The sequence below is a fragment of the Micromys minutus genome (assembly GCF_963924665.1).
Source record: "Micromys minutus genome assembly, chromosome: 16".
In the NCBI taxonomy this organism is placed as follows: domain Eukaryota; kingdom Metazoa; phylum Chordata; class Mammalia; order Rodentia; family Muridae; genus Micromys; species Micromys minutus.
The window spans coordinates 32564070-32578529 of record NC_137985.1 but is presented as its reverse complement, the minus strand read 5'-3'; the positions used below and the strand labels follow the sequence as shown (position 1 = coordinate 32578529).

The 14460-nt window shown below is 36.8% G+C and overlaps 1 protein-coding gene across 1 annotated transcript; it reads right to left on the bottom strand.

Annotated features, from left to right (window-relative positions):
* Nucleotides 1-1874: 1874 nt before the first annotated feature.
* On the bottom strand, nt 1875-2819 carry LOC308431188 (olfactory receptor 8B8-like; the record flags this gene model as incomplete). Its single annotated transcript, XM_080930554.1, has 1 exon — nt 1875-2819. The coding sequence occupies one exon, from the start codon at nt 2817-2819 to the stop codon at nt 1875-1877; it is 945 nt and encodes a 314-aa protein (XP_080786680.1).
* Between the last annotated feature and the right edge of the window lie 11641 nt (nt 2820-14460).

Here is a 14460-nt window from a genome sequence, read left to right as displayed (position 1 = left end):
AAAAAAGGTCAATAAATGTGTACCTGATCTGTGTACTTTTCAAAATAAAAAACTTAAAACGTGAATCACACATTTCAACATGTTTTACCATTGGACAATCAAAATCCAATCTGTAATGATATTTCTTCTCATTTAACACATAACAAATATCATCAAGAAAAAGTAATGGCAATTTACACCAAGACAGATAATAAAATAACACATCCATACTTCTACAGGAAATGTAGCTACAGAAGTTAAAAAAGAGATTGGAAAAAAGGGACAAATAACCATTACTGGTTGTTATATAATTACAGAAATGAGACCTAGAATATAGCATAGACATGCACCCATAATTATTAAAGTATTATTCATAATAATATATTATAAAATTAGCATATACCTCACCAATAGCTAAATGGCTAAAATTGGAATATATTCAAGTAATAGAGAATTATTTAGTCAAAGAACAAAAAAAAATATTTGTCATAGACAAATGCATGGAATTGAATACCATCATTTAATAAATATAAGCAAGAAAGAGAATGAAAATGTACTTTATGTTTTAAACCATATGCGAGCTACTAGCCATGAGTACATTCATATGTTACAATGACACATAATTGGGGATACTATTGAACAATTAGCATGAGTATATTCATTTGTTACAATGACACATAATTGCAGTAACTATTGAGAAACTACTAGTCATGAGCTTATTCATTTATTACAATGACATATTTTTGTATAATTAGTGTACATTAATCATACAACTGTGCAATTGTAGTAAATACAGAGAACAATGTTACCTGAAGAAGCAGTAAGTAGAGGAGAAATTAAAGATCTTTCAGTGTTTTTCTATTAGAACAGAACATTTAGAATAGAAACACAGAATCTGTGGCTGGAGAAGATGGTTAATTGATTAAGAGCACTCAATGCTCCAAAGAAGAGTAGGGTTGAATTCTAACACCCACATAATGGCTCACAACTATCTGTAACTCCAGTTTTATGACATCTGACATCTGCTTCCAGCCTCTGCAGATATTGCACAAAAGTGATACATACACATTTCTGTCTGCAGATAAAACTTTCAAACAAGAGAATCAGTCAATAATTATTTTAAAATTTCAATATTTGCTATTTGAGCCATTGAAAAGATATATGGTCAATATACAGTAAAAATAAATGTGTCTGTACAAAACATCTTAATCATAAAAACAAACCAAAAATTACTTTCGACTAACCTCAAAATACCTAAGATTGAGCTATAGAAAAAATATTTTATGGAGCTGGCACAGACTCTGTGGAAGTATCCATACCATACTCCTGCTAGTAAGCACTTGTCAGCATCAGCAATAGCACATGGGTATGGTGGCTGTATGAGGAATAGATCCCCATGTGTGGCAGTCTCTGGATGATCTATTCTTCAATCCCTGCTCCTCTATTTGGGCATGTATTTCCTCCTGTGGGTGTCTTGTTCTACCTTCTAAGAAGAACTGAAGCATTCACATTCTGGCTTTCCTTCTTTTTCAGCTTCATAAGGTCTGTAAATTGATTCTTGGGCATTCAGAGCTTATAGGTATATTATCTGCTTATCAGTGACTGCATACCATTGGCAGATCATTGGTTATTTTTGGATACATTTTATAATGACATTTAATTTATAGGGAACGATGTTTAACTACTTGCTTTTACTCTTAGTTAAAATTATGAAATAAGATTTTGCCAATAGTGTAAAACTAAGGAATAATTATACCTAAAATATATGGAAGAACAAAAATATACAAATATCTTACAAATAACCAGATTATAAAACATAGATGAAAAGATCAAGTCCACAGAAATTAATTAAACCCATTGACATTCACATTAGCATAAGTATAATGACAAACATATTAAGTTCTTGTAAAAAACCTCCTCCTGCTAAATGTTTGTTTCAGAGCAACTTTAACATCTTTGTTTCTTAAACTGTAGATTAAAGGGTTCATCATAGGAACCAATATGGTATAAAAAACAGAAGACCTTTTCCCCTGATCCATTGACTCTGGTGAAGAGGGCTGAAGATACATAAATGCACCTGAACCAAAGAATAAAGAAACAGTAATTATGTGGGAGCTGCAGGTGCTAAAGGCTTTGGATCTGCCCTCCGTGGATCTCATTTGAAAGATGTTGGAGAGAATGAAGCCATAAGAGGTAAAAATTATGACACTGGGCACAATTATATCAATCCCCCCTACAATAATAATCTCAATCTCATTGGCATAGGTGTTGGTACATGAGAGCTGCAACATGGGGAGTAGGTCACAGAAATAGTGGTTGATAATGTTCCTGTCACAGAAGGTCAGTCTCAGAATCCATCCGGTATGGATCATGGCACCAGAAAATCCCATTATATATGAGCCAAGCATAAGATAGGTGCACACCTTGGGAGACATAGCAATGTTATATAAGAGTGGATTGCATATGGCCACATAACGATCATAGGCCATTGATGAAAGAACACAACATTCACTAACAGCAAAGAAACAAAAGAAGTAGAGCTGAGTCATACATCCCACATAAGAGATAAAATTCTTCCTTACTAAGAAGTTCATCAGCATTTTAGGTGTGATCGCAGAGGAATAGCAGAGGTCAACGAAGGACAGGTTTATAAGGAAAAAGTACATGGGGGTGTGAAGGTGAGAATTCAGTGCAATTAATGTGATCAAAGCCAAATTTCCCAGTACTGTTGTTGTGTATATTAGCAGAAAGATTAGGAACAAAGGTAACTGGAGATCAGGGTCATCTGTCAATCCCTGCAGAATGAATTCGGTCACGAAAGAAACATTTCCCAGACCCATTCTTCTTTAAGGTGATCTGTGAACAGACAGCAGAAAAATAGCCATGGCACTTATAAGAACTCATGTAACTACTACCTCAGTTTTTCTCATGTTTGGGGAGTAGATTCTGTAAGTGCATTAGAGTTTCCAATTGAATTCACAAATTTTGCCATTCATACTTCAATGACATTGAGTGATATTTTACCATATTAGTGCATTAAAGTCTAAATAGTCTAAAGTAATTCACTGATAATCCAAAAAGCTATGACCATGGTTTTTACTTGCTAGCATGGGTGCTCAGATAGCATTTTCTACCATCAAAGACAGGAGAGGCCTCTGGTCCAGTAATGGGTCCTTTACCCAGTGTAGTGGAATGTCAAGTGGCTGAGGTGGGAGATGGTGTTAGGGAGAGGGAGCACCTTCATGGAGGCAATGGGAGGGGGAGGGGAAGAGGGATAACATCTGAAATACAAATGCAGAGAATTTCCAATAAAAAAAATATATAAAAAAAAAGGAAGAAAAGAAAAAAAAAGAAGACAGGACAATGAAAGTTTATTGACTGTGACATTGTATCACTCTGTCTCCTGAAATTCTTAATACCTCCTGCAATCTTTTCCAGGACATTCTTCTGTGAATGTTACTTGATATTTAGAATTGCAGAATATCAAATGGAAGGATACTCCTGACAACCTAGGACTTCACTTCAACATTAAACCAGCCACAAGCACAATGACCAGGACACAGGGCACACAGTTACCTTTATCAACAGAACCTAGTACACTGGTTGCTGGTTTCATAAGGTTGAAACTCAAGAGCTACCAGAAAAATTTTCAAAATCAGTCAAATGAGAAACATAATTTAGCCTGGAGAACAAAGCTTCAACAAGTTACATTAGTTAAGAATGGTGTGTGCTTTTTTAAAAAGAACGGCATCTTATCATTACCCAGGTGTGTGTTCCTAACAAGAAAGGACACATGTGAATAAACACCTTCTTAGAGAAATTTATGATTGACAAATGGGTCCAAAATTTAACTAATATTTGTACCTTAACAAACCATAGCGAAAGATAATTAGAAAAATGAAGACAGCAAAATAAAAGGCTTTCCACATACCTCATCATGAGAGAATCCTTATCCTTTCTTTTTTACCACTGCTGTGTTATATCAGTCTCTGAGGGTTTTGAACATTTGACTCTAAGTGGACATAACACAACATTAATTTTCATATACTCTGGAATAGTGATTAATTTGTCATAATTCATCAATATACCCTTTAATTCTTTGAAGTGCTGCCTTCTTTTGGTCTTCCTTACCACCAGATGAGACACAAGAAATTTTGTGTGGCTCACTAGCATGATATACTTGGCTATGGCAAAGTAGAAGCTTTCTCAATCTCCTCTCAGAGAACAAGATATAAAAAAGACATGAGGTGATGGTGTTTGTATGCTAGACCATTTTTCCTTAGAGACTTGGCATTTTAGAGAGGCATGCTGTTCTCTTTAGGGACTGTTCTTCTGTGCTTGAGCCTATATTGAACCTCATCACCTAATAATCTTCATAACCTAAGGGAAATCTATTGTGTTGCTTTTCTTTCTCACTGTTGCTCCATCCTTGATGGTACTATTCTATAAATTCTATTTCCAGTATCTTTATAACCTTATCATTTCTTTAGGATGGAATGCAGCAACAAAATACCTAAGGTATTTGTCATCCTAAGATTATGCCAGATCTTTTTGTAAAAGTAATTTATTGTTACCGTCTGTTGTCCTCAGGGCTGAAAATCAAGTTCAGGAAGTCATCAATGCCCAACATGAGCTGTTCCATCGATATACTTCTCTAGACAATGGAGACACATTTAAAGTGTTGCATCATAGCTGCATCACTGTTATACTTACTTGTAATTTTAGTTTCCAGTTCTTAATGAAGCACTTTATTAAAGAGTTCAGCTCATTAATCTAAGAACTTTGTAGAAAAAGTAAGGATTTCCTGGGGTTACTGATGTGACCTATTTAATTAATTCATGCATTTCTATAAAATAAGAATCATGAAGTATCATGTTTTCAATCATAGTCTTATGGTGATAAAAGTCATAATACATGTTATACTACATTCTACCTGTTGGTAAATAGTGACATCTAAGTTATGAATGAAAATCCTATTGGTTTTGTGATGGAGCCATTTCTTGAGGAATTATTAGTTTAAAATACCTTTTTTCAAATGTACCTTTGTAAACTTTTCATTGGTTGGTTGTGAATTTGGCATCATACATCCCAATCCTGAATCTCTCTCTCTCTCTCTTTCTCTTTCTCTTTCTCTCTCTCTCTCTCTCTCTCTCTCTCTCTCTCTCTCTCTCTCTCTCTCTCTCTCTCTCTCTGTCTCTCTCTCTCTCACTCACCTTATATCCACCCTTCACCCTTACTTTTCTCCCCCAAATGGAAAAAAAATCTTGTTGTGCAAACTATAGTATGTCACAGTGTGCCACAGCATTCCATCTTGTCCACACTTCTTTCCTTCCAACTGTTTATTGCAATGACCCATTAATCCCATTTTACACTTCTGGCTTTTATTACTCTATCTATACTTGAATCTTACTGAGACTCCTCCAAGACATCCTATTGTTGTCCTGTGTTATGGGGATCCTCTAGTTTTAGATTTGCAGGACCAGCCCTTTCATGCATTCCAGGAGTTCAATGGATTTAGATGTTGCAGTGGACCAATTCAAAACTGAGAGTTATCTGAGCTGATCAGCCACCCTGCTCTCCTGCTTTCAGTCCCTTAGAGTAGGTTCTAAGGCATTCTCCATGACCAGGGCTAGCTCTTCCCTGATGCTCAAAGTGCAGGTTCTATTTTCCCAACCATGCAGCCAGTGAGGATCATGGGTAATTCTCCTTCTTTCATTAGGTTGTAGTATGGTAGACCAACTCTCATGGCAAGTGACAGGTTGGGAGAGAGGCAAGCATGTCTCCATTTTCCACTTCACCACGGAGCAGAAAAGAGGCAGGGATGGCTTTCCTGTACTCAAGCCTTTGGCGACAGCTCACCTGTAACTCCCATGTCTAGAGCCAACTCTACTGTGCTGCCCAGAATGAATGAAAGGTCTGCTCTCCCAAGTGTTACAGCATGTTAGGGACAGGGACTGTTCTCCCACCTGCTGTAGATGGCAAGAGGCAAGAATGAGAGAAGGCATTTTTCTCTTTCCCATGGTGCTACATAGTAGACAAGAGGAAGGCTGGCTCTCCCTCAACCCACACATCTGGGTCCAGCCTAACTGTGCTGCCTAGGTAAGGTACAGGAACTGCTTTCCCATGTGCTGCAGCATGTGAAGAGCAGAACCAGCTCTCCATCTCTTATGACTACATCAGGACCAGTTCTGCTACCTGCTGTTCATGGGTAGGGCCAAAGATAAGGATGAACATCACTCACTTGTCCAACACCACCACCCAACATACAAGGGGAAGGGTTGGCTATCCCATGCTCAGACCCTCATGGCTGACTCATTTGAAACCCCCAAATACATCCATATGTACTGTGCTACCTAGGCAAGGTCAGGGCCTGCTCTCTTTAGTGCTGTGGTTGGCTAGGGACAGGGACAACTCTCCTGCTTTTATGACCCCAGCACCTATCACAGGTATTATGAGGGGATGTGGGAGGAAGATATTTCTCCCTCATCCACACTGTTGCATGGGAGATGAATATCAGGACCAACATTCTCACATATATATCTTCCGTTCAGGTTCACCTGCAACTCCTATAATATGCTGGCTCTGATTTCCCAAGTACTGCAGCTGGCTAAGGTTGGATCCACTCTTCTGGTCTTATGACCCCGGGGCCAGCTCTCCCAGGATGCCACAGTGACAGGTAGGGCCAGTTCTGCACAGGAATTACACATCAATATGTTTCTTTGCTGGGACACCAAGGCCATGGATGTCTGACTGACATTGGTGGTAACAGAGCCCTGATGCTTCAGGGTCACAGATTCAGACATGGCCCCTCAGTAGCAGCCCAGGACAGAACTCCACCATCATGACGTCACTGACTATGGCTACTCACATCAGCCATTCCCTCACCATCTACTAGTTCTCCTTCTCTTTCTTCCTTGGGCCTACATCCTTCCATTTCTCTACCACTTACTTGTTGCACTAAATTTTGTCCAGGGTCTCTGAATGTCTGGGGTCATCTAGAACATGGTCTATGTCCCTAGACCCTTGCATCTCTGTATTCGTTGTCATGTCAGGATATCTTCCTGTCTGAGTCTCATGGCACCAATCTGGTGACTGACTTGGGATCATTCCTTGTCCAGGCCCACCTGAGTGACCCCACGTGAGGGTTGTCTGTCTTGGGCTCATTCACTCTGGAGGCCTGAAGTCCCAGGTTGGTGGACTCCTATTTGTCTCCAGCTCACATAACACCTTATGGGCCTCTCAGTGCCTTTGTGAAGTTGGACTGGTGATTGTCTCAGGTAACCTTCCTGTATGTGTGCCCTGGCACTGGGATGATGATTGTCTCAGGTTCACATTTTTTAGGAAATGATCAGGTACTAATTATTTAGATGTTCACAGGTCTGAACACAGACCCTACACATAGTCTCTCTCCTCTATGCCACCTATTGAGGCACGTATGACACAGCAGCAGCATCTGTGGATATTTTTAATCTTATTCCTTTCCTGAAGATTACTAGACACAGAAGGTTGTGTGTAAAATAGCCTGCACTACTGCTACTTATGGATCCTTTGGCATTAGTTATTCAATAACAAATATATTTTAGGTATGCTTTTATATCTCAGATTTGCCAAATAAAATTTTCAGTAATTGTATCATTCTCCATTCTTAGCTTTATTTTTTTGTCTCAAAGCATTAGGATCAAATATTAATACCTGTGGTTCAATTTATAGTCATTCATGTTTTCTCAATTGTTTAATATACTGAGACAAACGTATTAAATAGTGTGTCTACACCCCTGTTTTAGATTACAAATCAAGCAGAAACATTGCCAGATTAAAACAATTTTGAATTTTCGACAAAACCTCAAGTTTAAACAAGGTCTTGTCTCAAAATGTATGAAAATAGAGAAAATAAGAGTAAAAATAGAAATTGAACCAAATATTTAAATTAAATTGAGACATGTGTGTTGCAATAAATATTGAAATGGATAGTTTAGCCTTTTAACAACCCCCTTAGGATATCCAAGTTTATTATAGCATTAGTTACAACTCTCAAGAAAGGGAACATGTCCAGATACTCATAAGTTGATAAATGAATAAAGTGCATATGGTATTTATAAACTCAGTGGAGTTCATTAACCTGTATCACTGTGTTATCTGCAGAAAACTGGATAGAATTAGAAATATTCAGGTTAAATTAAATCAATGTGACTCAGAAGGACTAATTATATATTTTGTATCATGCTCATGATCTGGACCTAAATATATATGATATTAAACTAAAAGAAATAAGATCAGGAAGAGATAGAGAACTAATGGGTTGGAGTAAGAGAATAGTGAAGTATAATGTAAGGAGAAAGAAACACTAATACTATCTTTTTCCTTATTTCCAAAATCAAATAATGCATATAGATTATCCATATATCAATATAAAATTCCATGCCATCAAGGCTGATGATGTATTTGTAAGAACAATGTTGATTAGCAGAAGGCAAGTGAAATTTTATGTATTTGTGAAAATTGAATATTTTAAGCAAATATTTTCTTTTAAATAATACAAAAAATAATTAAAATATGACTATAAAATATAGCTATAAAAGTGAAAATTCAGTAAACATTAGTTGAATTTGAACTGTCAATTATAGACACAACCATAATTATCATTATTAGTTAATTAAAATGTCCTGCTGGGAGGAAGTAAATGTTGTGTTCAGTATCTCTCATAAAAACAAATAAAGCCATAAATAATATGTGGTTGAAATTAAAGGAGAGCACGCACAAGGCCTGTGATTGGAAGAGAGAAGAAGAAGAAGAAGAAGAAGAAGAAGAAGAAGAAGAAGAAGAAGAAGAAGAAGAAGAAGAAGAAGAAGAAGAAGAAGAAGAAGAAGAAGAAGAAGATAGGAGGGCAACAGTTTTGGAAAGAGGGAGAAGCCAGAGAGAAGGGAGGAAGAGAAGATGGAGAATGATGAGGATGACCTAGACCTGTATGGTCTGAATTAGCCACACGAAGATATGATTATATTATATGGGATGGATTTGTATAGGATGAATTGTCTTGTCAAGATTGACAAATTATATCATATCATTTGGCTCTGAGTTTATGATGTGAGCATTTTGTGGAGTATAAAACTTACTGAGAAAATCTGAGATAAAACCATTGCTGAATTACAAGTTTCTAGAGTGTTGAATTTGTCAGGCTGTTTGGAGGGTGGGCAGAGTTTGTTCATGGCCCTCTTACTCAAAAGAGAGACTGACCAGAGGGTGGTCACTGGTGAGATGAATATAATACTAGTTCTCTATGGCCTGCCAGTGCGGGAACTAATGTGGGAGAAACACCTGGGGTCAGAGAGTACTTGGGGGCAGCATGGAGTGGTAACACACCAGAACAGGCCACTACTGAGATAATATACCCCCGCTGATGACATATGGCTCTAATGATGACAGTCATAGTGAGGGTTGGTGGATATTTTTAATATTTACCAAGACAATAATACTGTTGATAATTTGATCAAATGTTTACTATTCATCTAAAACATCTTTGAAAGTACAGTTGGTACAGAAAACAATCACAATCACATAAAGCCTATATCTGATACAAAACCATATAGATACAATTTCATAAGGTCTAGGATTTTACTCTTGGTAATAAAGCAGGTAATTAATGACAGCTCTATTGGAAAGGAAAAGAAAAGAAGTAACTCAACAGTAAGCATGACACAGAAAATGCACTAAGAAATAATTCTACTATAAGCTATTACATAATTTATAATAGTGCTGTACACACACACATACAAACACACACACATATGCATATATATTCAATTTGCTGCTCTAAGATAATCAGTAGTAATAAGGAAGATAGCAGTGCTTAGTCTGACTGTTTAAAGTCTATAACCAAGTTGTCTGAATGCCTTCAGTGCCTTCCTGCAGCAGTTTCTCATGTCAGAAGAAAACAGATATGCTGGGAGCAAGAGTCATGATGTGAAAGGAGAATGAGCAATAAAGGGAGAAATATATATCAATTTTTATTTTATAAATGATCAAATGTTTTAATGTTCAAATCTATGTTCATAGTGATGCTAAGTACAAATGTAATTCATTTACAGGGACAAAATTTATTTAGCTTCCTGTATATGTTTTTAAAGTTAAGCCTAAAGCAGCAAAGAACTAAAAATAAGGAAAGTTTGTTTAAACAGGTACAGTAAAAAGATGATCCTCAAACTCCTCAGAGATCTGGGGAATATGGATGACATCTAAAATGTCCAATTAAAACTCTTCCTGTGATGGACAGAAATAGCAGCTCTCCAAAAAAGACGAAGGGGCACAAATGATTCCATCAGGATTGTTGTAACACTAACTGGAAAATGAACTTCCATGTCTCCCCCACCTCCAGGGCCCTGCTCCCTGAACTGTAGACACTGTACTTTAGGGTAAATTTCTCTACTCTGCCTCCCCAGGATATGTCAGGTTTCCCAAGTTCCTCCTCCACAAAAAAAATTTCTCAGACCTTCTGGGTCTGGCAGGTGAGACTTAATACTGTCCTGGGTGACAGCCAGAAGACTGATAAACTCTACCCTCAAAGAAATCCTAGAGATCATCATGGGGAGCCTAGGGTAATTGTCTAGATAGTGAGTCACTCTTGTCATTTTAATTGAGGCAAAGGTCATTTGGGCTATACTTTTTGCCCTAATTTATCCTTTCAGATCTCTGTAAGTGGCTGTGTATTTATCAGTTTAATAGCATCAAGCAAACCAGCTCCTTCCTGAAGTCTGCTACTACAAGGTCAGTTCCTGTTATATGTAAAAATCAGACACAGACCATTTACTGTGCTGGCAGACTTCACAATGAAAGAGGTAAACTCACAAATCTAGGCAGATTCAACCTAAAATCTTACCACTCCTTTATTTAAATAAACTCACACTGCAGTGACTGCTCTGAGTAAACACCCAGCTGTGTGTCATGATAAAAAAACTTGAGGAAAAGGTTTGGAATTTACTTAAATTGTGAAAGTCTAAGTAATTAATTTAAGCTATGTAGATGCAGATTGAAAAAGTTTGTGTATTATGTGAAAACTTAAGTTGTGAGGGTCTATGAAAGCAATCTAAGATATGTAAATGTAAAGTAAAAAGGTAAGAAAAAATAATTTAAGTTATGTGAGTAATGAAAATGCTTCAGATTTCTTTCTCTCTTAGTATGCTATTGTTATTATTAAGACTTCAAAAGTTCATGGATTTAACATTAATCAATAGAGTTCTGAAAACCAATTCCATAAAAATGATTCTTTTGTTTTTTATTGGATATTCTCTGTATTTACAATTCAGATGTTATTTCCTTTCTACCAATCCCATCCTCCCTCCCCAACCCATTGCCTCCATGAAGGTGCTCCCTCTCCCAACCTCTCTCTCCTACCTCAGCATTCCCCTACACTGAGAAAGCAACACTTTGCTGGACCAAAGTCCTCTCTCATTGATTCCAGAGAATGCCATCCTCTGCTACATATGCATCTGAAGCCATGGATCTCTCCATAACAACTCATTGGTTTGTGTTTTAGCTCCTGAGAGCTGTGGTGGGTTTAGTTAGTTAATAATTTTGTTCTTCCCATGGGGTTGCAGACCCTTTCGGCTCCTTCAGTCCTTTCTTTAGCTCCTACATTGGTGTCCCCATGTTCAGTCCAGTGGTTTGCTGCAAGCATCTTCCTCTGTATCCAGAATGGCATTGGTAGCGCCTCTGAGGGGGCATCCATATAAGATTCCTGCCAAGAAGCACTACTTGGCATCAGCAATAGTGTTTGGGTTTAGTGGCTGCATATGGGATGTATCCCCAGGCGAGGCAGTCTCTAGATGATCTTTTCTCCAATCCCTGCTCCTCTATTTGTCCCATTATTTCCTTCCATGAGTGTTTTGTTCTCCCTTCTAAGAAGAACAGAGACATTCACCTTCTCTTGAGCTTCATAACTTCTGTGAATGTTTTTTTTTGTTTTCCAAGCTTATGGGGTTAGTATCTACTTATCAGTGAGTACATACCATGTGTGTTCATTTGTGACTGGGTTACCTCACTCAGGATGACAGCTTCAAGTTCCATCCATTTGCCTAGAAATTTCATGAAATTGTTGTTTTTAGTAGCTGAATAGTATTCTATTGAGTTACTATAAGACATGTTTTGTATCCATTCCTCTGTTGTAGGACATCTGGGTTCCTTCCAGCTTCTGGCTATTATAAATAAGGCTGCTATGAACACAGTTGAACATGTGTATTTGTTACATATTGGAGCTTCTTTTGGGTATATGCCCAGGAGTGGTATAACTGCGTTCTCAGTTAGTACTATGTTCAATTTTTTTTGGAACCACCAGACTGATTTCCAGGGTGGTTGTACAACCTTCATTCCATGGATATAGGGAGGTTCAATATACATAAATCTGTCAATGTAATCCACTATATAAATAAAATAAAAACCCACAAGATCATTTCTTTAGATGCTGAGATAACATTTGACAACATTCAATACCCTTTCATGTCAAAAGTCTTGAAAAGATAAGAAAATCAAGGTCCATATTTAAATGTAGTAAAAGCAGTATACAGCAAACCAGTAGTGGTTGTCAAACTAAATGGTGAGAAACTTGAAGCAACCCCATTAAGTCAGGGACTAGACAAGGCTGCTCACTCTCTTCTTACCTATTCAATACAGTACTAGAAGCACTAGCCAGAGCAATCAGACAACAAAAAGAAGTCAAAGGGATACAAATTGGAAAGGAAGAAGTCACAATATCTCTATTTGCAGATGATTGTATACTTAAGTTACCCCAAAATTTCCACCAGAGAACTTCTACAGCTAATAAACAACTTGAGTAAAGTGGCTAGATATAATTAACTCAAACAAATCAATAAAAAAATAGCCTTTCTCTACTCAAAGGATAAACAGGCTGAGAAAGAAATTAAAGATTGACACCCTTCACAACAGTCACAAAGAATATAAAATACCTTGGTGTAACCTAACTTAACAAGTGAAAGATCTGTATGACAAGAACTTCAAATCTCTAAAGAATGAAATTGAAAAAGTTCTCAGAAGGTGGAAAGATCTTCCATGCTCCTGGATTGGAAGGATCAACATAGTAAAACTGGCCATCTTGCCTAAAGCAATTTACATGTTTAATGCAATCCCCATCAAAATTCCAAATGAATTCTTCATAGAGTTAGAAAGAACAATTTTCAAATTCATTTGGAATAGAAAAACTCAGGAAAACAAAACCTATTCTCAACCATAAAAATACTTCTGGGGGAATCACCATCCCTGACCTCAAGCTGTATTACATATCAACTTTGATAAAAACCTCATGGCCTTGGTACAGTGACATGCAAGTTGGTCAATGAAATATAATTGATGACACAGAAATGAACCCACACACCTATGGCATTTAATCTTTGATAAAGGAGCTAACAACTTTCAATGGAAAAGGGACAGCCTCTTCAAGAAATAGTGCTGGCTCAACTGGCAGTCAGCATGAAGAATGCAAATTGATCCTTTATTATCTGTTTGTACAAAGCTCAAGTATAAGTGAATCAAAGACCTCCACATAAAACCAGATACATTGAAACTAATAGAACAGAAAGTGGGAAATAGCTTAGAATGCATAGGAATAGAGAAAAAATTCCTGAACAGAAAAACAATGGCTTATGCTCTAAGATCAAAGATCAGCAAATGGGACTACAAGAAATTGCAAATCTTCTGTAAGGCAAAGGACACTCTCAAAAGGATACAATGACAACCAACATTTTGGGAAAAGATCTTTACCAGTCCTACATCTGATAGAGGGCTAATATCCAATATATGCAAAGAACTCAAGAAATTACAATCTAGAGAATCAAATAAAGATGATTCTGTTTCTATAATAGCTTCATCTATGCAATCAGGACAATATTTATTAGGATTTATCATCTTTTAAGAGCATACACAGTACTTTAGAACATTTTAAACATAACACATTTAAAAGCTTTTATGATACAATAGAGCCCAAAACCAAAACTGTAGGGATACTTCAAAAAGATATGTGCATCAGATTTTTTGTTGTCTATTCAAAATAGTTTCATTTATTCTCCTTTAAAGTTTATTTACACACAAACACACACACACACACACACACATACACACACACAAAGATTAGTGGTGAGTTAACAACTGGTTTACTTCCTTTGACAACATATACATGTTGTTTCAGATACAATCTTGATCTCACTTTTACTAAGAACTCACAGACTGTATGAAGTCCAAGAAATAAAGAAAACAAAACAAAAAAAATATTTACAAAACAAGAAGACTTTGACTATTTCCATGTTGAGTTTTGTTTTGCATGTACTTTACGCTCATTGTAACTATTAGGTTTTCAATGCATACTGTCAAGCCCTTGAAAAAATCAAGTACTGACTAAAAAATATATTCACATAGTTTTATGTAAAAATTATTTTAATATCTGAAAAAACAGTACTGACAAAAATGTATAATTTTAAG